Here is a 24,267-nt window from a genome sequence, read left to right as displayed (position 1 = left end):
AGCAGCATGTCACGGGGAGGCACCTGCACCAGTCTTCCTGCAGTGGTTTAACAAATGCCAACCTACTGGACTTGAACAGGGAAGGAGGAAGTCTCGGAACTCCACTTGTAACACTCTTCAGCCTCCCCAGGAGATTCTTCATAGACTAACACCGCAGGTAAAAGACGACAAGAGAGGTAGACGTTATGGTTTTGAGTTCTCAGGTGGCTCAGGGAAGGTAGAGATGGTCCTCAGAGGCTGGTAACAGGTCAAATAATGTATTTACGATAAACAGGTAAGGGAGGCATCACTACAGATAGAGGAGCCTTGGGAAGACACTCCTTCCCCTGACAGTTTGCATGAAATTCTAGAGGAAACCCTCTGAAGGGGTCTGAAATCCCAGCAGTCGTATTCTTGATGGGAACAGGGGGTGATGCTGCCAGTAGCAACCATCTGCCATTGCTAATAAGGTATCTGTGCCAATGGGGGAATCAACACCATCAGCAAGCTGTTTGAAGCCTGATTTCATTTATCTCCCTACACAGGTATGTTATCGCAAAATAAAGCTAGGGAAGCTAGTTGGATTTGTCAGCATAATTAAGCACAGCGCAGGCAAGTACGTAGGGCAGAAAATCCAACTCACTTGCTGAAGCTGCCAGGCCCAGAAAAGCTTGGCTCCGGGCCGTTTTTACATTGTTCAAGTTTGGAATTTGCTATAATAATGCTATGTAAGAGAAAGTTTGTATTTTATTTGGGAAACCAATTATTTTAGTTTATGGTCATTTTTCTTCCCCCAGGGCTTCCTAGAGATTGTGGGCTGAGTCACAGAAAACCAAAATATGTAAGAGTATCCAGGCAAAAAAATACTTTATCCCGTGACGTTTGGGGTGGAGGGGAGTGAGTACTATACCCAAAATTCCTAGTTTTTCCCTCCTCCTGAAGACACTGTTCAGTGACAGTCTAGTAAGCAGCAGTGAAAAGGAGGCAATGAGAAGTGGTAACATATGCAGGATGATGGTTACTGAGCAAGTGAGGACAGTTAGTCTAGACAACCAATGAATTTTCGTCTTAAAATATTTTGAAGGGTAGGTTTATTTTCAACTGTTTATTTGATATGAATTCTATTATCTGATAACCTATACTCAATTCATTCAAAAACTTCACAGATGTTATTACAATTGCAGGACTTCAATACTGTAGTGATAATAAAACTTGAGAACCAAAGGACACAAATTTCTTCACGAATTTATTATATAAAACGCCCCCAGAGCATCTGATTTCTCTTCTTCTCACTTTCATTACACACAAGCAGCACAGGGATGAGAGGCCCTTTAAGATGACGCAGTAGCATGAGGGTCCCTTGCATCAAGGTAGTGTACGTATCTCAACAGTGTCCTAAAGGCTGGCCCAGAAAAACCCCATGTTACCTCACCACAATATGGAAAGCATTGTCTTCTTTTTCTACTAATTACGGTGAAAAATGTCACTGTTTTATTTAGCATTATGGTACATAACAGTTCTGTCTCAATTACTAAAAGAATTAAAATAATTGTGAAAGACATCCTCTTTCCTCCTCCAGTGATTTGAAAGCTGTATTTTGCCTGCCAATTTCAAACAAATCCGATTGATCTGTTGCAGTCAGTTAAAACAATCATCGAGGCACAAGCTCAGCACACTGGCTGCAGCTTGTAGTAAAAGGATATAGCAATATGTCTCTCCTTAGTTAAAAATACATAATCCTTTTATTTTATATTGCAATAAAAGAAATTAACATCACAGACACAGACGACTAGAAAGGGGAAACTACTTTCTTCTGAATGTCCACTAATTTAAACCTACTTGTACTTTTCCACAGTACATGAAAGTAATATTTAACACGTACTTTTTGAAATAAAATTTAATCTTTGGGGATAGACAATGTAATAAGACTTAAGAGTAATAGTTCCGTTCGTTTCCAGGTCTGCTTACTGTCTGATTAGGTAAAACAAGGCACAGAAGCCACCCTTTCCTTTATGTTCCAACACTGATCGAGTGCCTTGATAAAACGGCTGATTAGACGAGCTGATGGCAACGTGAAGGGAAGACTTTGGATTGTCTATTTAAAATGAGGGTAAGAAGCAATTATAGAAAATTTATTTTAAGTGCACTTTCACATGCTTTATGTTTATAATACACAAAAAACTTCCTAACTTTCTTGCAAAAGGCTTGACTATCATTTCTTTTGGCCAAATGCACTTTTCCCCAGTAAACTTAAAACAACAAGAACAAGAACAACAACAACAACAAATCCCTGTCCTTTCAGACACTAAGAAAGGGGATCGGCTACTCAGACAGCTCACTGCAAGACACATGAAGACGACACACTGCGGCATGAGTTGTTTCAACCTGTTGTGCTGTTACTAAAGGAAAGTTCTGAGGGCTGCAGTTAAACATTCCAAGTTCTCCCTTCCGTCTTTATTGATTTTAAGATTTTTGCACAGAAAACTCTTTGGGGACTAGAACAGCAGCAATTGCATCACACTGTTTTCAAGACTTCAAGTTTCAAAAGCAAATTGTTTAAAAAAAAATACAGCTCCTGATTTGAGTTAGATACAGGGACAAAAATAGCACATACTTGAAAGTTACATGGTCTACAAATGGTGGCAATATTTTCCTTGGGAGAGTAGTTTGTTGGTATATATTTTTTTAAATATGCAAAAAGGCTCAACCTCAAGCAGTAATAAACACAAGCAAAAGTGATTTAACCCTTAAAATAAATATTCAGAAAACCTCTCTGTACATACAAGTGAAAGAATAAGTAACACTTTCACGCAAAAAATAATAATAATAATAAAGGATTTGTTCATATAAGTAGCTGAAATCTGCTGTTCCAGCCCACATATCCCCAATAAAGAAGGGAGGCACAGACGTGGGTGACTACTGCGGTTCACTATGTTACAGCCTTTTTGTACTGGGACAACATCACCACCAATTTTATCCCTCTTGTTATATTTACTAAAATTTTGAGTTTCTTTTTTTCCTTTTTTCTTTTTTTCCCTTTTTTTTCTTTTTCTTCTTTTCTTTTCTTTCTTTCTTTCTTTTTTTTACAGCATGCCAAATCCTTTGGCATAAGTGATGGCCTTCAACAATCTCTCTTTAAGTTTTTCTTTGCTTGAGTATTCCGGAAGTAAAAGGACATTAAAGCAAGTATGAGATGTAGGTAACCTATACAGAGAGAAAGGGGGAAAACAGGAAAATAAGTCACGGGCATTAGGCTCAGTATTAAGTGACCCTGCTTTAGTCGGCGAATGTCAAGATGGTTTGCGATGCAGACTACATTATGCAAGGCATGCAACCGCCAAACACCAGTCTGTCTTTATCTGTAAGTCACTTAGTGCTAGTGATGAGGATGGTGACTGATGATGGCAACATCCTGCACCCACAGAGTTATTACTATACCCCAGGGAATGTTTTAGGTGCTCATTTAACTAAATTTTTTCACAATAAACCTACAGAGTGAGTATCAGCTTCCCCACTACAGAGTTGAAGTTACCGAGAAGTCAAGTAACTCACTCTAAAGTGGAGATAATGTTTAAACCTTGTTTTCAAAATTTCAAGGTCTGGTCTATATTTTTTAATGTTTATTAGAAATATTCCTGTATGACTATGTAAATGATCTGACAACAATTAAATTCACATTAATACCAAGTAATATCAAATAATGTGTACAGAAAACTAGCAGAAATGCTGCTATACATGCAAACCATCAGATACACTGCTGCTCATGGACGGTCCCCACGCACCCCATGTGCTAACCGTACAATGGAGAGAAAACGCAGATACAAGGGTCATGAAACTGGAGATTCTAGCATAGTCTAGGGGTGAACAACCTTCTGCGCCTCAATCTGACTTTCTAAGTAGATTACATACTGTGGCTTTCATATAAAAAATTCTCAACCAAAAACTGAATGAATCATACCAATTTGCAAAATTCCAAATCAAGTGAACTCCATGGTAATTTTTAACTAGGCCAGTGTTTAAAAATTTTCCTCAAACATTAGCAGCAAAATATTCTCTGAACTAACATTTTGTGTGATTGGAAATTTCTATAAAAAACTGCAAAAGTGTTCAGAAGCTTCTGCACAGTGCACATGTGTGATATGGAATGCAGGGTTTTCAGTCACAATTTAACAATTACCTTTCTGTGTCTGGGCCATTTTTGGCTATAATCATCTTTAATTTTCCTAGTCCACCCACAGGTGCCCTGTCCGTGCCCGTTGTAAACTGCAAGAAGAGTCTTTTCTGCTCATCTGTAAATGAATGAACGATTTCCCAGAACTCCCTAATGGGGAAAAAAAGATGTAATACTGATTTTAGTTTGGCATTCATTAAATAACCAGCACTAATATAAGTTGATAATTTACATTAAAATCATAGCAGGAAAACAACTTGGAAGTTAAGACCAGGTACTCTGAAGATTCACTCCTGGTGATCTAGGACCTAGGAATTCACTAATGCAAATTTATCATAAGGAAACAGTTTTTAAAAGTATAAAGGCTTATGTTCATCATTACATTATCTACAACAGTAAAATTGGTAAATCTTAGTGTCCAACAAAAGGAAATAATTATGTAAACTATGGCATATTCACAATACATAATCATATACAAAAAACAAAATCCAAAACCAAATCCTATGAATTGAAGATGACTGAAAGGAAATATGTACTCTGAAAAATTAACTCTAAATGTCTTCAGGTATGCATATTTTATTTACCCCTCCTCTTTTATTGTCTCTGTCTATTCATACCTTACTCATCTTTGGGGGAAAAGGTGATACAGATTAAGGACAAAAGAAATGGGGGGAAAAAGAAAAAAAGCAAAGACAACCCACACACCTAGAAGTAGTAATAAAGAAGTATACAACTTTTGTATAAACTAGAACATTTTTATCCAGTTGTGTGCTGGGGGGGGAGGGGGTGCTGTTAAGGATTATTGTATTTTTGCCATATGCAGTTATTTTAAGAGAATCATTTAATCCCTAGCATTCCTAAAATCTGTGTGATAAAAGTCTTGTTATAATGATGCTGGTTACATTTACTCTAAAAACAAAATACAAACACATTAAAAGCAATCTTGGCATGCTTATTTGAATAATAAAATACTAAATTTCATATATACACTAATTCTCACCTAAAATTTTCCAAGATTTTAGAAAACAATTAAAGACACTTTTAATTGATGAAAGAATGCATTTTAGGCTTATTATTTGAAAAATTCTTTCCAGAATCCTGGCAGAGAATGTCACTTCCTACAGAGAATGTCCACTTCCTACATCCCTAATTACAATTCTAATTTTTGATATTCTAGTATTCCAGTATATAATTTCTATTACCAAAATGCTGGTATTTTTGTCAGGGCAATGCCATTATTTCTGACATAGGTTTATTAGCTTTATTAGAATTCTTGGCTCTCTGCAATGTCTTGCTACTTCCCTTCCCTGACACTCTAATACCCTCCCCATCCTTCAGTTCTGCAAATCCCCCATACTCAGAGAAAATAATAAAAAAAACAAAAACAAACAAAAAAGGAAATGGGACATGGAACGTACAGGCACATCTCTCAGTAAGGAGAGAAATCGTACCACAGTTTATGTCATTGCTTTTGGGTATCTGGCAAGAAAAAGCAAGTCTGCTGTAGCCCAGAGCCCTTTGTCAGGGCAGAAAACCTCCTCACCCTGCAGGAGTGTTCTGAAGCCTAAATGAGTCAGCCACACCTGAAGGGGTGGACCAGCGGGTGCCACGGCAGACAGACCCTGAAGCAAGCAGCAGACCGTCAGTGCTCACTGTGACCAGTCCAGCTGTGACCAGACCAGTATACCATGTTATTAAGGTACTGTTTTCTTGGTTCTTTCTAAAAAATTAGAACTTAAAATACTGGGATTACTATCAGTTTATACAATGAAAACACTAAACAAAATTCTTCTCTTCCTGTAAGTGTTATGTTCTACATTAAAATTCTGAATTAAGGATGCAACTAGAAAACTGAAAATGAAAAAAAGAAGCTTCTGCATTTTTCCACTAAAGTGATAGCTGCATAGATCACATCGCATTCACATCTCTTAAAACCTACCCAGTACAAAAAGGAGAGAAAAATCCAGTAAATACACCCATAATCTATGCCTAAGTTAAAACCAGAAACACAGAGCAGCAAACTCCAACTGACAGGTGAAGTGGAGTTTTTATATACAGCTGAGCCCACACGGGCAGAGTCCAGCAGGAGCCGTGTGGAAGAGCAGGGTGTGCAGAGTAACACGGGCCAGGGGTCACTCCAAACGGGCACAGCCCCACTCCAGGGGCAGGTAGGAAGAGCACTGGCGGCTGGAAAGTACCCTGGACCAAAACTGGCAGTCTCACAAAGACACCATGCCCCAAGAGGGGACAGGGGACACCCTGGGAAGCAGAGGTGTCCCTTGAAAGTAGCTTCTGGTTGTAAAGGGATGAAAGCAGCTGATGAAACTGGCCCTATTTAGACAGGAGGTGCTGGGCCACACAAACATACATGAGACTCAGTGAGAGATGGACAAATCTGAAATACAAACGAGAATACCCAAAATATTCAAGAAATATGCAAAATAAACTTGGAAGCAAGGCTAATTTATATGGTGACCAAAGGAGAGGCAATATGACTTAAATTTCTACTATGGAGATAGAGGTCAGGAAAAAAAAAAGTATGAAAAATATTGAAGAAATACACACCAGCATAGAATAACTTCTAATTGTAGACTCTATTTAATGAATTAATATTTTCCTATAACTTGACAAAACTAAGAAGTTGAATTTTATTTTAAAAGATTTTTTAGAATGTCATTAACTGTGAGAGTAAGTTAGAAGCCACTATATGCCTGTCATTTCACTAGTCTACCCTTCAAACCACATTCACATATGCTCTTAAGATGATTATGTGTCAAGTAGGATTATGATTATAAAAGAAGTAAAATTAAGACCTTAATTCAAAAAAATAATTTCTCCATAAAAAACAGCACAAGGTATCTTCAACTATTCTCACAGAAATACTAAGATGCAGCAAGGTCATAAGTGTCTGCAGTCAACCGTATCACTGACAGAGACGCTGATGTGGTAACACTGTGATTCACATCATCTCAACGCTGTTATGGATCACCTTTGAAACTTCAAGTAAGTAGCAGAACAGTGGTTGCTAAATATAAATAATTTCACAACTGCTACTAGAAATGACCAATGGTGTGCTAAAAAGAAGAAATACCCAGTAACCTCCTACAAACCAGAATGAAGAACAAAATAAAAGAATTTAACAAAATAAAACAACAACGTATTATTTACTTCTAGGTACAACTGATACTCATTCTGGTTTTCACATGCTTGAGTCTTAGAGCAACTTCAGGGACAACCTCCAGAAACGCCTTCTCACCTCACTCCACCAGTGACTGCCAAAGGGCATCTTTCTGTACCATCTTAGCAGGGGAGGAAGAAGCCTATGTCTTTCAGGACCGAACAGTGCAGTACAGACAGTACAGGAGCAAGAACATTTGCTTGGAAGCAGGTAAGACTGGAACCTCTGCTTCTTTCTGTAAGAACATTTGGGGCTGTCTCCTCAGATGTAAGATATAAATTCTAGATGTACCCTGCCATGTTATAACGATTAAGTCAAAGAACGTACCATTTCACAAAAGGTGCTTCAAACAGGGTAGGTAAGTAACATTTCACAGAGTTCCAAAGAAAGGAAAAACATTCAGAAGTGGTAGTTCTATTTTCATCATCTTCTAGCCAGCAGTACACACATTCTAATCAGAATCACTAGAAATACTAGATAATTTATACTCCCAATGCAGAAAACATGCAACTTAGATAAAACACATCATTTAGGAAATAAATCACAAGATTAATACAAAACGGGTGATTATATTACAAATAAGCTTCTAGTTTTACAAACTGAGAATTTGTGAGTTTACTTATTTGGGAATTAAAACCTAAAGACAAAGGTCTAAAACATACAGCACACAACCCTTCAGTGAATTAAATCTTCCTTTCAGGAATTTAAGCACCTCACCTAATCAGAACAGAGTCCCTGGTATAGCCACCGTCATATTCTGTAGTTTCTTCTAGTGCTTGAAAATCTAGATTCTGCAAATTCAAGAAAATATGTCTTAACATCTTCTACACCACACCATTACAAACAGTAAGTCAGCACATGACAGTTTTGCAGACTCATGCTTGCTTACCCGGCTTCCACATATGAGCAATTCAATTTCCTCTGGTCTGAATAAGTACTTCAAGGGAGATTCATTGGTCACCATGTGAAAACCTCTCCGAAAAGCCTTGAACTGTTTTTCTACTGATTTGTTGAGAATGTAGTCAGAATAAAGATTGACAAATTCCTGCAGAAAACAGTAACCAGAAGAACATCTTACAGTACGCCGCTCAAACAAACCACCACGCGTCCCGGGCTTGCGCTGCCCTGCCTTCTATTTCCCGAAGAGAAAACATTCAAGAATATGTTTAAAAATTCAAACTTTACACACACAAAGGAAAACACCTATTACAATCTCACAGCTCTCAATGAAAGACGACACTAAACTGTAAAAAGGCCATGTACGTAACTAATAATATACCCTAAGTTTCCATTTTGATACTGTATTAATGAACAAGACTGAATATAGAAGCTGGGCCTTGATAAAATCTTGAAGTTCCCTCAATTAGGTATGCAGGTATTACACCATCACTTTATAAAAGCTAACATTTTTAATAGAGTGCAATATACTGGACTTGAGCAAACCAGGAAGCCTCCTTTTTCTAGAGTATCTGGGAAGCTGCCTACTGCAACCGGCTCAGCAGAAATGTTGGTGTTTCACTTGACGCATAGCTGCTACGCCAAACTGTAAATGGAAAATACCCCTGTATCCTAACTTAGTGAATACAATATTTTATCAACAATCTTATTAATATAAACACACACTTCCAAAAAGTTTACTATAGATATTTATCCTAGTTTTCCTTATGTTCTGCGTTAGTCCGGTTTCCGAATGCACACTTCTCCAGTCAATAGAAAACACAAAATTGATTTAAAGCGTACTTTTCACAAGGGTATTTAAGGCACACATATTAGTGTATACATTAAATGCAATTAACATTTGGTGATAAGAACCTTAGTTATGAGGTCCCTGTTCCCTTCCCCTCCACAGCCTAACATGAGAAACTCACTGCTTCTTGCTTTACGTACACCACCCTGGGCCGTGCACTATGGCCTCTTCCTCTAGAAGGTGTTTAGTGCCCAACCATGTGTTCTCATACCAGCTAATATCCAGGATTTTGAAAACTGTGGCTATTTCATTTATAAGAACTTGGTTACTTGATTTCTTGGGGTCTTTGTATGGATTATATTAGATACTTCTTTAAAAATTAATTAATAAAGAGACAGAGACAAGGATGACATGAAAACATTTATTACCTTCCTGTTTTCATTTGTAATTGGAATTTTATCACCATTTTCCTTTAGATCATACATCATTGGATTACCAAAAAGATCTGTCTGAGATATCTGGAAAGTGATCATCATATCGTCTTCCACATTCCCTTCATACTCCAATAAATCCTTTAAACTCTGATATAGAACCTAACAACCAGAAAAGAAAAAATTAAAGCTACCACAGAACCACAAAATATGTTTGTATCACTCTTCTTGGGAAAAGATTAAAAAACAAACAAACCAACCTTTTGACAAAAAAAGAATTAAAGCACAGACAGTATCCCCCCTGTCCCCCAATAGTTCACAACACAGAAACCAAAGACAGACTGTCCGTCAGCGGCGATGCCCTGTTCTCTGCTGAGAAGCCCCACACCACCTACTCAGCAGCACATTTCACACTGTGCTCTATGAGAACCTCAGAGGTGTCTCAAGGTTAGCGGGGACTGAGTAGAGACACACACACAGTACCTGTAGCCACCAAACCCTTTACTCAGTGCAGCTCTGATTTAACCTGGCAATCTCATGTGGTTTCATTAAAAAGCAAACAAAACATATTTTAAGTATTCTTTCCAGTACAATCAATCTTTCAAAACCAGCTTGCTGACAGTAATATAAAAAATTTTGAGTTTTGAAGTGTTCATGGTATTTCAGACAGATTAAACAACTTTATCTTACCAGGTAAATATTAACAAAGATTCCAAATAAAAGCTTTAATTTTTTTTATACAAATTAAACTCTGTCATTTGCTTTTAAATAAAATCTAAAAGAAAGAATAAAAAATGACAAAAGACTTACAGGGTGAGAGTCTCCCAAGTCACGAAAAGTTCCTTTTTTCCCCATTAGCTTCCTGTAGACAACCATGGGAAAATGTACATCCAGTATACAGTTATTGTAAATAGCCAGGCCCAGCACTATGCCAATCAGAGTGAACTGACCCTCAGTTTCAAAAGAGGATGGATTAAACCAAAACAATTTTGTAGATTCATCATATGTGAACATACCTATAAGAAATGATTTTTTAAAATACATTAATTTTATATTTTATTAGACCGATGAACAATAAAATATACACATAAAATATAAAAATAAATATAAAGTAATTACACACATAAACCTATATGGACTAGATATACAAACTTTTTTTCTCTATTACATTAGCACTTGAATATACATGATTGTTACAAATTGTGGCAAATGTTAGCATATATTTTTAAGGAGCCAAAGAAATAAAGTAATGAGACATTTTGGTGGCATTTCTCAAGAAATTAGGGAAAATATTCATTAAAATCAAGTTTTCTAATCTTCTACTAACACAAATGAAAAGTTAATTTGGATTCATGTTTTATTCAATGAATGGTTGAAAACTAAATGCAAAACAAAAAGAAAAAAGCTATCATACTATGAAAACGTTTCACTTATAAAAACATATTTAATCCACATGGGTTGTTTTTAAAAAAACAATTTCATTAAGAAAAAGTTTGTGTTTTTCCAAAAGTGCACAATGGTGCCATGAAGTTTTTCTAGCACCTTCCTAACAAAATAAGATGACACCAAGTACTTAAACTCAGATAAACTTCATAAACTTAGATTATGTCCAAAACCCAAAGCTATTTAATACACACATTAACTGTGAGCCAGTAAGTAAAACAAGTAGCTTTGTACTGTAGTTTCTTTAAGTTTCACATGGTCTTCACTATGTAAAACCCAAGCTTGGAAACCTTTTTTATATCACAAATATGAATCTGAATAACCGTTACTAAGGCAGATTTATCTTCTTCCCTTTAAGGGAGTATCTAAGATAAAGGTTAAATGATATTTTAATTGAATTTACAACTTTTTAATGTTTTTTACTAAAATGTTTTCCAGTTGCTACTGTGAAACTGAATAGAAATATTTTAAGAGTTAGGTCTGGAAAAGATGGGGGATTACCAATAGAACAAACTTTAGAAATCAATACAGCACATAAATCAACTTACAAGATTTTTAAAAGCTTTAAAAATGTTTCTTCATTTTCACATTTAGTTTAAGTTTAAGGAACTTTAAAATGTCCCTTTGAGCATAAGAACATGAACCGAGCTAGGAATTTTTCCTATTCAATGTTCATGAAATAACATTTTATAAATTATCCAACATATACTTCAATTTCTCAGTTTATATCCAACTGTTTTTACAGACCTAAGTTACAACATCCACTGAAGTGCTAAAAACTTCATTTAATTATAAGTATGGTATTAACAGCATCAAGAACAATTAAAAATAATTAATACATTTGAAGAAATATAATAAATGTATGTCCTTGGTCTCAAGAGCAATAAACTAAATTAATCAGAATGTAAATTAACAGGTCACTGCTTTTATCTGTGTATGAAAATGGTAATAATCTTCAAGTTCAAGGAGATTCCATTTTGAGCATTTTTTTTTTAGGTCCCTGGAAGAAAAGCACCACAAAAGATGGTTCTTCCAATGTAATTCTTTTTGATATTTCTACTGCCATCATTTCAACTGCCTTACTATCAAGTGAACTGTTTAATGTATATTTTTTCTTAAAACTATTTCTGCATATAATGTAATTATAATTTATATCTAATGTTCTGCATTTTTAGATACATCAGAACCTAGAGCTAAAGTTTAGCAAACTTACAAAGCTTCTAAATTAGTTTTCTTTTCTATCTCAAAAAGGACTTTTATGTATCTAGGTTTACTTTGAACAAACTACATACAAATTACATAGCCTTCTGATTATTAATACACATTAGCTAGAATATATAGTCTTAACTATATGTCATGAACTCATAATTTCTACTTCCATTGTCTTTTTCCTTTTTTCTACTTTGCTGATATTGTCTATCAGTGAAATGCAAATTCTCCACTTTAGACTGACATTGTAGAATCAGTTTTTCCCAAACTGTGTTCAATGAAAACTCTTCTGGGAAGCAAATACGGTTAGATGTGGGATAGAAAAGGGGTTCTGGAGTTCAAAAAGCTTGGGAAAACATTAACAATATTCAGCCCAAGAAATCCTGCAGCAAATAAACCAAATTAATTTATTAACAGCCAAACCTTGAGCATAATACAATTGTGAGACACTCTCAACATTCTTCAGATCATTATTCTATGAAACTCTTATTTCAGAAATGCTATGAGTTTGAATATTTTAGACAAAAAGAGCAAAAAAAAAATCTTCAATTGTTTTAATGTACTGTTCTAAAATGATTTCAAGTTCATTTACCTGAGATAATTTCCTATATAAAAATATTTGGCTAAGTAATCTAAATAAGAACTTGAATAAATGAGTGATGAAGATCCCCAAAAGCCCACAAATTAGTCATTATCTCTGGTTCTAGGTAATCCTTATCATAACCTCCTTGTGTTGCTCTTTATAACTGAAAATATTTATGAACCTAGGTAAACAAATTCTTAATTCAAAAAGATAATGACACCATGACCACATCACTAAAATATTTACCAATATCTGGATTGAAGATTTCCTCCACAACCAGCTGAAAAAATTCTTTGGAAACACCTCCCTCATCAACTCCTTGTTCTCCTTCAAATTCCACATACAATTGTTTCTTCAAGTCTGCAGGATTTTCCATAGCGATCATCTCTAGCTAGTGAGTGAAAAGATAAAGTGAAAAGATGAATGTCAGTATTAGGATGAAAGCAAAATAAAAATAAGGAGAAGCAAAACAAAAACGAGGAGGACGAGTAGGGAGCAAGTAAGAGATTTTGCTTTTGATTTGTTTTAAATGGAAACAGGAAGCAAACTGCTAAAAAATCAGTGAGGGCAAAGATTCAGCCTCACAGATAATGGAAAAACAGGACAGAAAAGAAAGTGACATAGAATTCTAAAAGGATTACTTTCTAACTACTGATTTGTTTGTGAAATTAACATATAGCAGAAAATGAGACTTAGAGTTTCTGTTACTTACATATATAACGAACCTGAGCGGTAAGATTAGGACATGAGCGATAAGATTAGGACATGCAGAGAAGTCAAGAGGGCAAAAGTGCCTAAGTGACTACTCAAATTACTTCAGGAAAAACAATGGCATATAGTAGTAAAGTCTGACTTCAAAACGGTTCACTAGTTCTTTATGTTTATTAGATTAGAAACTCAAGAATACATTCCTAAATCTATTAATCAATAAAATAATCTCAATTAAGAAAAATATACTGGATAAACAGGGAAACAGTTTATGTTCTCATAACAGTGCTTAGTATAAATTACCACTTTTTAACGGACTAGAATACATTTTATATTCATTTTTTTTGAAAGGAGATGAGACATAAACTTGCTCATATCCTTACTCTTAACTTCTTACTAAGTTATCAAACCCTAGTATCAACATTTCTTCAACTATAAATCTTTACCAAATACTTCTTTGTATCTGTAGAAAAGGCATAGTGATTGATCTCAGTTACTGTGAGATTAATCATAAAATTAACACTATATTCTAAAGTAAAATATTTATACCACAATTTGTTATCTTACATACCTGAAATTTACTAACAGCATGCCTAAATGATCACCCATGTTATTTGCTAAATCGATTCTAAATTTGCCAAAACAGAGTATTTAAGGATACTGAGGTTACTGCAACTGTTCCAACTAGAATTTTTTAAATGGTTTTGAAGCGATGCAAATATCATCAGAGTAAGAGTACTGCAGTCAGACCTAATTACTTAGGTAACAGGACTAGTTTGGAATTCTAGTGTGTCTTTAAGAAGCAAAATAAAATCTCATAAATTCATGATTCAGGCCAGCTGCCCTGGAGCAATGTTTTTCAAGCTGCCAACTGCAATTTATTAGCAGGTAGTGCAATCCACTTAGTGCAAACCATTGTTGCAGGGAAAAAATCAGAATGTATTCCATATAGTAATGGCATCAACTGTGAAATTTCTTCTTCAGTTATATGTGCAGGCGGATATGCACATGAATACTGGAACACTACGTAAAATCTCTCTTACTAGGGGTTGCAATCAAAAAAAGTCTGAATAAAGGCCAAAATGATCTCCTGGCTATCTTCAACTTTTGGATTCTATGAACTTAGAATAGTTAGCTTTAAAGAATGTCTATCCTATACAACAGTGGTCTCTAACATTTACAAAATCATCTTTATGCCAAGTTGTATTAAGATCATTTATTTTTGAGACAGTGCTGTGGTAGGACTGAGTCAAATACTTTGTACTAGTCCCCAGCTGTCACTTAACATAATTTTTAACCTTTAAACTTCAGCAAGCAACTCACTTAAGCCTTAGTTTCCTTATCTGCAAAGACAAAAAAAAAAAAAAAAAAAAAAAGATGATAAAGGATAGTACTCTTCCTACTGCAAAGTTGTGAAGGCTTAATAAGAATTTATGAGAAAGAGTCCTAGGGTGGGTGACAGATATTAAGGTAACACATCATGTTGTTACCTTTTAAAACAACTTTGCTCTGTGAACAAAGGATTCTCAATAGCCTAATCCCAAATTCTGAAAATAACCTTGAAAAAAAAAGTAGTTCCAGTTAGAAACCTGTTTCAAGCCTCAGGATGTAAAGAATTCTGAGAACTAAATTAGAATTACCATTTTTGCTCAAATGTGGTTTACCCATCAAGCCAACATCCCATATTGCCATGAAACCTGCTAGTTTCCTTTTCTCAGTTCTCCCCCTGCCTAGGTGCTACAGACGGTACGTCAATGTCTACATATGTCCTTACCACACCCTGCTTGTATCAAGTACAAGGTATTGCAAGGTGGGAAAAAGACGATTATCCATTACTTAATTATGTGTCCTAAAGCTCTTCTTCATTAACATTCATAACTGAGCATTGACTCCGTATCAATGTGACTGATAACCTTTTAAAGGATCTGGTACAATTTCTGCAGGATTCAGAGGCCTTGTATTTGAGTCTTAGCTCCACCTAAGACACTTCATATGACAAGTGAAGTAAATTTACCTTTATTCTTAATAAATAAATTATTACATGTCTGCCCATTCCCACCAATCTTCACTCTCCATTCCCCATTTTGAATACCAAAAGAATTTAATCCAATATGCTCTATTATGATGATAATTGTAAACAAGTAACTTTATTTCTCTTTGCTTTAGTTTCATCTGTAAAATGAGTATAAAAACATATTAATAAGTTTATGTATATGAAGGACTTATATGAATTCCCTGCACAACAATTCTTTATTAAGTACTAGTTCTTCTTATTGTTACTTTTATTTTATTGGTTCTAAAATTTTTATCGGGCTTGGCTGATAACAACCCAGACATAGAACAAAAATATTCTGGTATTAACAAAACAATAGCACTTAATATGCCAGGGCACTTTACATGTATCAACTCATTAATTCTCATAACTTCATGAGGTTGGTAATATTATTAACCGCCTTTTACAGACACAATACCTAGCGTAATGAGAGTAATGAAGTAATGAGATTCATAAACATGCTCAAGTCAGCCAGTGAGCAGCAGAACAGATTCTAATTCAAGCAGCAAGCTCTTAACTACTAAGCATTACGACCTCTCCTCAATGACTAGCAATAACCTTTTTAAAACCATTGAGTGATTTCCATTTTCTTCTTTATGCTATTTTGTATTTTTCAATCTTTTTTTATAATATATATTATTTTTAGAATCAGGATGTATTTCAATATAAGTATTTGTAAAAAGAATGATTAGCAAAATTACTGGCAACTGAATACTGTGGATGATAATTTCCCAATATTATTTATTTTAGATTATCATTCTCAGATACACTAAGTGGTTCTGTAAAATACTGTTATGTATGACATCGGTAGCCTATCTTTAAAAAAAAGTACTTTTGATTGTGGTGACAAACACTGTTTCATAAAATTTAACAATAATTATTCTGACTAAGGCCATTATTAAGGGGCTATATTTATTTTTGTTTTTCTTAAAAACAACCACTTCCATCCACTGTTCAATTACAGAATGAGTTAGGAACTAACAGTAAAGGTGCATCACTTTATGTAATAGACACCACATAAAACTGTATTTTTAAAATCAAAAGCTATCTTGAATACAGGAGGATATTTTGGAAATTGGAAGGCTATGTCAATGAACATTCTAAAAACGAGAATTTGTACGCTTCCTTGAATTGAATTCATTTAGTAAACAGACCTAGATTTTTCTACATAGGGTTTATAGACAGGTTATTAATTTAATATGGAGATTGGCAAAAGACAGATTATTGGGGTAAAAAAAAAAAAAAAACAAAAACAGGCTGGATGTACTGTCATCTACCTCTTCTTTACATGACTTCCTCTTCTTACTAAGACTCTTGATTTCATCGGTTGTTGGATAAAACGACTTTCAATTTCTGAACTTTTAATTGGCCATGATGAGTAAATACTACAAAAAGATCATTTTTTGAACTGATATCAAAGCATTCCCAGAATATCTAGACAGGATGACATTGCAATATGAAAGTATCACAATGCCATATTTACAAGAGTCAAAAGGAAAACCCCATCCTTAAAAAAATCTTACAGTATGCTGGGTATTATTTATGTCAAACCTACCTTATTCATAGCTGAAAAAAATTATTCAATGGTATGGGTATTTAAGTAGAAGCAGTATTCAGACAAAACAGATACTTAAGAATGCCTAGGATCCCTAAGAATGACTGGCTTGAACTACTCAGTCAACTTAGACTCTATGGTTAAACACTTTGCCATCAAGTACATTAAAACCACTGACTGGAACAGGACTTTTAGATTATCCAGATGTATTTAATCTTTTTATTTCTCTGCGCATCTATGTAGATCTACTTAATTCACTTGTTCCACTCTGAAGGACATAAATCAGGCATGATTTCATTTAAATTAGGATAAATCTTAAGAAACTATAATGATCATTGCATTAAGCACTACAGTGAATGTATAAATTACAATTAAATACACCTAAAGCAGCACAGAATAATCTTATTCATAAAGCACTAAATTGTTAAACAAAAGAATCAAGTTTTGTTTCAATAATAACTAAGGTGTCCTCCAAGGAAAATGCTGGGGGTTGGGTCAGACAGTACTAGTAGAGCCCAGAAAAAATGGGTGACTTTTAGAAGAGACTGAGCACAACCTCTTGGTAGTAGGGCTTGTCATTTGTACCTATCACCTTTAATCTTTCTAGTTCGTATTTTTGGACTTTCCTATCCAATTCTACGTCTCAGTCCTTTCTTTTGGTCTTTAGATCTCTACTCAAAATTCTAGGACTCCCTGATCAATCTGAATCAAGTCTCACACTACCATCAACCCCTACCCTAAGCCTGCTATCCTCATCATCCTTTTAAAGCCTGCCAGTTCCTGAGCATGTACTTGTATATAAAAATGGCCTCAATAAATATGTATACATAAACTGTACCAACAGCCATCTCCCAAATGGTGATGTGCAGTCTATCTGGGGGTGTGGGGAGGGGTGGTACTACCAGAAATACAGATTCCTAGGCTACACACCAGACCTCTAGAAGTAGAACCTTGGATTTTTTTTTTTTTTTTAAATAAACCTCCCATTCAGATGTGAAGGCAGTTTGGGGGACCTCACAGATGGCAACACTGTCTTCTAGGATACTTATACCCTCACTCAATCCCCTAACATAAAAAGTAATTTTAAAACAAATTTTATATCCTCTTCCCTCGGAGATGACTTGTCTAAGAAAAAATGAAAAATTATCTTCTTTTAGAAGAACACACACATAGATAAATGTTATTAGCAAAATACTGTTAAAAAAAAAAAAACTCATCACATTAGGGCTGTTTTCACTTAAATGGAAGCTGAGTTCTGAGCTCATTTAATCACTGCACTATTTCCCAAGGAACAACAAAAAATAGTGAAAAGAAGTCCTAGGGAGAAACAGTTCAGTTATTTAAAGGTGTGTGGGTAGTTCTGGGATATCTGTGGAAAGACAACTTACATTTTATTATATTTCACTGATTCTTAAAATTTACTTGTCTGTTTTTTTTAACATCTCTGAAGTCAGAATATGCCATAAAATTGATAGCACCTTAAAATGAAACGCAATATTCTTCCTTTTTAGTGGAAATAAAACAACTGTGTTCCTACAACCAGAGACTGGTATCTCAGGTTTGATAAAATCCTGGAAACACTGATTCTTCTATTGTCATCAAAGGCAGGTCCTCTAAAAACTCCAGGCAGGAAACAATTTGCTACTCTAGTTTGATTCACATGGTACATGAAAGGAATGAATATATTTTTACTTTATTTATTTATTTATTTATTTTATATTTTATTTTTCTTTAAAAATAAATCCATAATTATTAATTGAAGTTACCACCTCTTTCCCTCTCCCTCCAAGCTAGTCAGTCTTACATGAATAACCGAAAACCAAGACCCAATGGAAAACATACTCAGAGTGACCTGTACGTAGTCAGCATTTTCTGGGCCTCATTTATAAACCAACGAGTAGATGAGCACCAAGGCAACTTTCAGCTCTTGAAGTCTAAGACCCTAAAACCTTAATTATTTAATTATTAATATTGAGCTTGGTGCAAAGTTTCTCATTTCCTCTTCTCTTCCTGCCCCTACTCTGTAGCTGAAAATTAGCAGGTCGTAAGAAGTGGTCAACAGGTTTATTTTGTTTGTCAAACTGTGATATAAAAGGAAGAATGAAGCTTTAAAACAGCAAAGTAGATCCTTGGGGAATAAGATGTTGAAAATCCATCAGTACTTTAGAGAGTACACCTTACAGGATGACCTTAAACTACTTTTTGTTACTCAAATACTATGACCTTTTCATAATCATCATCTGCTATGAATACTTCCCCCGAAATAGGCAGATTATCACTATGACTTCTAAGACCTATTCTGATGTTTTTTTTTTTTAACCACCTCACATTGCTATTATGAAAGAAGAAAGGAGGGAGGAGGAAAGGGAGGGAGGAGGAAGAAAGTTAAAAGTGAAGTCTGTTTAGTGTGTGCCCCTAAGAAGCTCCACAGTGGTCATGATTCATCTTTACAGCCCTAGTGCTTGGCAAAATGCCTCACACAAAGGATTTCTGAAGTGGTAATATTCAAGTACAGACAGTATATAGTGAATCCTCATTTATGATAGGTCAAATGATAATATTTAGCTTAGAGTTCCTAAGCTGAACTCCCTAAAAAATAATTTGTTAGCACAATTTAAAAGCTCGCTTATTAATTTTACTCTAACACTTGCTTAAAGGAAGTCCTCATAAAACAAAATGGTTGTTTCCTCAAAATTTTAGATGATAATTTTTAAAACAGAGTAAAGTAGGCATATAATAGGCATCTAAACTTTTGTTGCTTCTTGGCCTTACTTTCATTAGGGGGGAAAAATAGGATGGGATGGGTGGCAGGGGAAGGAACAAGGCTCAGTAGATTTCCGATAAAACAGGTAAGTAGGTAGACAATTTTTAAAAACTCTGTACTGAATCTTACAGAGTAATTTCACTGCTTTTAAAGGTCAGGTATAGCTTTTGCTGGAAACAGATGAAAGGATCCCAACCTAAGAAGCCAAATATAAAATGTGTAGTTTTGAGATTTGCAGTTCTGCTCTAACAATGGAATTCATAGACAGACCTCAACATGCTTTCCATAAAGCATCACCACGTCCACATAATTCCTCATCATTCTGCTGAACTATGGAAAGTAAGTTGCTGGCTGCCTGATGATCAGTTATATTAAGTACATTAATTATTCAGGAAGCTCAAAACTACAAAAGTAAAATAAAAAGGGCACCAGAAAGAAAGCAATGATAATAACCTCCTTCCGTCTCTGGTGAAAACTGCCTGTGTTGCTTAAATAATGTAGAATCTTTTTTTAACACTATAAACATATTTGGTATCTCAAAAACAAACAAACACCCCCCTCCACCCAAAAAAACAGTAACAAAAAAATTAAGCACAGAACCTCGGCAGCTTTTACATTTCTGAGATGTCAAGCTAGTTTACAGTTTTATAAATTCTCAGATTTAGACAAATTCACTCTAAAAACTAAAATATTTTGAAACAAGTATCACTACTTCCTAGTTATCTGTGTTGCTTTATTAGTACAGAAGACTGACTATATCTTAATTGTAGATGGCATTAAATTTTACTTGAGTTGATGAAAAAAGAACTAGCAATGCTGGGTATATCTAATATTATAAAGACAATAAAACCCTGTGATAAAGAATACTATGCAAATGTAACTGTTGGCATGATGTGATTGGTAACTGGTTTCTGTCTTCTGGTCAAGCTTACATTCTTAAGTAGGGGACACTAAAATTCTTATTTTCTGTGGAGGGAAGAAATGAACAAAAGGCAACCCATCTGGAGGAAGAGGGAGTTAGAAGGTGAGTCCTTGTGGTCCCAGTATTCTCTTAGCTTGATCTCCCTGGACTACGTTGATGATACAAGCACCATTAATTACAAGATTCGTGTAAAAGTTTCTGTTTTCCCAGATGTTACAACCAACTCCAAGACCTGGAGTAATCCATATATTTAAATGAAAAGAAACTGTCCCAATCAGTCAGTGCCATTCAGGGACGTTCTGAGTGACATGGCAGGAACTCTTACTAGCAGCATGCACCAACCTGCCTGGTCACGTCATCAACCTCACAACTCTCAATGTCACACGATGGAATTTTTGGACACCACTTATTATTTTATGGCGTGGTTTTATTCTACCACTCCCCATTAAGACTTGACATTCATACTCATAACTGGGTGTCTCCACAGTCCCCTTGTTCCTGTGCTCTGGAACATCCATGCCTCTTCTGAAATAAGACATTTTGGGGGTTGGTTAGTTGTCAAGATTTAGAAAATCTATTCTTTTTCAAAGAGAGTGATCATTACACAAGACAACCAATATTTTTGTGGAACACATTCATAAACCTGTGCAGGAGCAACAAAAGTATAATACATTCACAATAAAAAAAAAGTCCATGTGTCTCTATGCTATATTCCCCACCCTCCAAAGAGTCACTTAAAAAATGAATTCCCTGAAATGTATCGCTATCTCCCATCACTCAGATATCTGTTTAAACAGCAGCCCAACTTACCCGGACGAGCGCATCATCTATGATATGGTCACGTCTGACTTTGAGTCTCAAATATGGATTCAACTGCTGTCCTTGAACTAAGCTGTAGAGGACAGTGATTCTTCGTTCACTGTACATGCGAATTCTATTGTCATAATATAATCCCAAATTCTTTGTGACAGCATTCAATATAAAGGGACATGTCATAAAGGAGAATTTGTTCTCTGTTTCTACTTTGAAAAAAGTATAATCTTTATCCATTTCTAGAACATCATTCAGTGGTTCATTAATAAACTCTTCAAAAGGGATAAGTGGTTTTCGACAATCCAGAGTTTTAACACCAAGTTCAGTTTCCAGTGGGTCCACTCGAGGACCTTTCTTGTTCCTTCTTTCTTCTCCCAAAAGCTCCTGAAGTGTCAATTCACTGGACTCAGGAATGGGCTCTTCGTCATCTTCTTCGTTGTGATTTGTGTCCACTTCCCCTCCCACTACATTTGCATAGTAAACCATTTTCAAGCACTTGGAAGCAGCAACAATTGCATCATCATCATTCACGAGATTTCGATTGTTAAAGTCAGTGCTTATGACTTTGTATGTGATAAGCTGCTGAAACGTCTCCATCATTCTCCGAATCTGGTCTGCATTGTACTTAGACCACAGTCTAACCAGTTTTCCTTGGGCTGCAAGGGGCAGCTTACTCATTGCTTTGCAAAACAATGGCAAAGCCATTTCCAGATACTCAGGACTGTGGAGATTTCTATTCTCCATTACAATGATGAATAAATTCAGATAATTAGGATCTCGGGAGTATACATTGTGATATGTCAAGTCACATTCCACATTAGGTGACAAATATACAAGTGCATTGAGAAAGGCAGTTTCTATTTTTTCATTAGAGAGCAATCTGGTGTAGACCCTCCTAATGGCCTCAATATCCACAGACACATCTTCAGGGCCTAATTTTTGTAAGTTATTGTCTCCTTGCGAGCTGTCACTTATCCTCGAGGAAGATGCTTCTGAATCTTCTTCCATAGCCGCAGCGGAACATGCAGCCTTTTCCTTCTCATCTTCATCTTTATCTTCATCCTTTGCTTGAAGAGATTTCAGTTCTTCCTTGGTGTGTTGTTTGACTTTCCGAAAGCTCTGTACCAATGCTTCAGCACTAGAAAACACTCTTCCAATAACACGAATTAAAGGGGAATAATCCTCTCTCTCTCTACATAATTCAAGAATTTCATATACCGTCTCTTCTGTTAGGTAAGTCACATCTAGAAAATGGGGGAAAAAGAGAACATTTATTTTCATAATATATGTATGTTTGCTTTCTTTTAGTAAGTTCTAGTGAAAAATAAGATAGTCAAACATTTTGCACTCAATACCGTTTATGATTTACAACCCTGTAAAACTATCTAATCTTAGGTTCAGCCAACAAAATATGCTTACCCATTTTTTTATGAACTACTCCATAGTAACAGCTTTACTCATCCTTTTATATCCTTTCATTAATACACAGCTTTTAATGAGCTCAAACTCTTTTTATAATCATGGTATATATTAACATGCAGCTTTAATTGTAAATATGAAACCAAGCTATCATGTGCTGACTTATCACAATAAATACCTCTTATAATCTCGCTTTAAGCAAAAACATTACTATTCCTCTGAGAGGTTTCTTCCTCATTTCACTACTCTGTTTTCAAATGACTAGGAAGGCAAAGTTTTAAGAAAGGTTTCTTGAGAGTCCTCTTTTGGAAACAGTTCTTGTCCTAAAATCAGACTAGTTCTTTTTGAGTTTTCCTTTTTAGCTTTTTCTAGGGTGGCCACTCTGGCTGAGAGGAATTAATGTACCATTTCCCATAAGCTCTGAAGTTGACAGACACTGCCATCTGCAGCCAAGTATCAGGTTGGAATAAACTTTACATAGTGACAGGAAATAGTTACAGAGCAATAAAAAATAAGAGTGGGAAGGAGGAAACTTACAAGCAGACAAGTGAAAAACACCACACTACGCAGGCACCAAAGCCCATCTCCTCTCCTTCCAGGGCACGGAATTAGATACATTCCCCCCATCTTTCCTAGCTTTTTGAGACATGTGGTACTTCCAGGCCAAGGCTTTTCTCCTTCTGGCTAATGGGATGATGTTCCCAGGATGATTCTGAAAACCGTACGTTGAAGATGACAGTACCTCTCTGAATGACTGCATGAACCGGAACTTTCTGCCAGTCCACAATATTATGCTGTTAGATGAGCTAGAAATAAATTCCCACTGTTTTTAATAAGCTAGTGTTCTTTCTGGTGCCTACTCAACACTGCAGTCTACCTGATCCTTACTAGTACAGAAGCCTTTCACTTTCCCATCTCGCCTCAGAGTCTCTTAAACACAAGTAATGACCATCTCCCCACAAGCTGAAATATTACCGTTTTTTTTCAGCTTGCAGTATTTAAATCCATGGGAGTTTTATTATGATTTTCTATCATATCCATTCTTCCCCATAAAGAAATAACACCATAAAAGGGAAAAATGACAGGAGGCAACGAAAGGCCAGACTGAATACCAATTTATTACATATTTTCAGAGTTATAATAATGTTGCTGAAATTCTAATGAAATCACAGAAGAAACAAAGAAAAAGAGAATACTTCAAGGATTTTTTGAGGTTAAAAATCTCTGGAACCGTGGATTATTGCAGGGGTGAAAGTCTGTTGCAGTTTGCTGGGATCCATCTTACTTCCCTCCCATGTGTCTTTAAATATCGCAGTTGAGCCCTCCCTTTGCCATTATTCTCTTTCAGACAA

The 24,267-nt window shown here is 35.5% G+C and overlaps 1 protein-coding gene across 4 annotated transcripts in view; it reads right to left on the bottom strand.

Annotated features, from left to right (window-relative positions):
* Positions 1 to 2,404: 2,404 nt before the first annotated feature.
* UBE3A (ubiquitin protein ligase E3A) overlaps positions 2,405 to 24,267 on the bottom strand; it is a 77,142-nt gene continuing 55,279 nt past the window's right edge. For 3 of the 4 annotated variants that reach the window (XM_074354171.1, XM_074354170.1, XM_074354172.1), the window contains 8 exons: positions 21,494 to 22,740; positions 12,928 to 13,072; positions 10,257 to 10,462; positions 9,444 to 9,608; positions 8,218 to 8,373; positions 8,046 to 8,119; positions 4,157 to 4,300; positions 2,405 to 3,183 (listed from right to left, as the gene is read on the bottom strand). In XM_074354171.1, coding sequence (XP_074210272.1) covers positions 3,063 to 3,183; positions 4,157 to 4,300; positions 8,046 to 8,119; positions 8,218 to 8,373; positions 9,444 to 9,608; positions 10,257 to 10,462; positions 12,928 to 13,072; positions 21,494 to 22,740 — 2,258 coding nt within the window. In that variant the 3' untranslated portion in view covers positions 2,405 to 3,062. The remainder of the gene's footprint in view (positions 3,184 to 4,156; positions 4,301 to 8,045; positions 8,120 to 8,217; positions 8,374 to 9,443; positions 9,609 to 10,256; positions 10,463 to 12,927; positions 13,073 to 21,493; positions 22,741 to 24,267) is intronic. The other variant, XR_012502738.1, reaches the window with a different exon arrangement.

Source organism: Camelus bactrianus, chromosome 27, assembly GCF_048773025.1.
Source record: "Camelus bactrianus isolate YW-2024 breed Bactrian camel chromosome 27, ASM4877302v1, whole genome shotgun sequence".
NCBI lineage: Eukaryota > Metazoa > Chordata > Mammalia > Artiodactyla > Camelidae > Camelus > Camelus bactrianus.
Note: the sequence above shows the minus strand (reverse complement) of the source record. Positions and strands in the feature narration are given on the sequence as shown.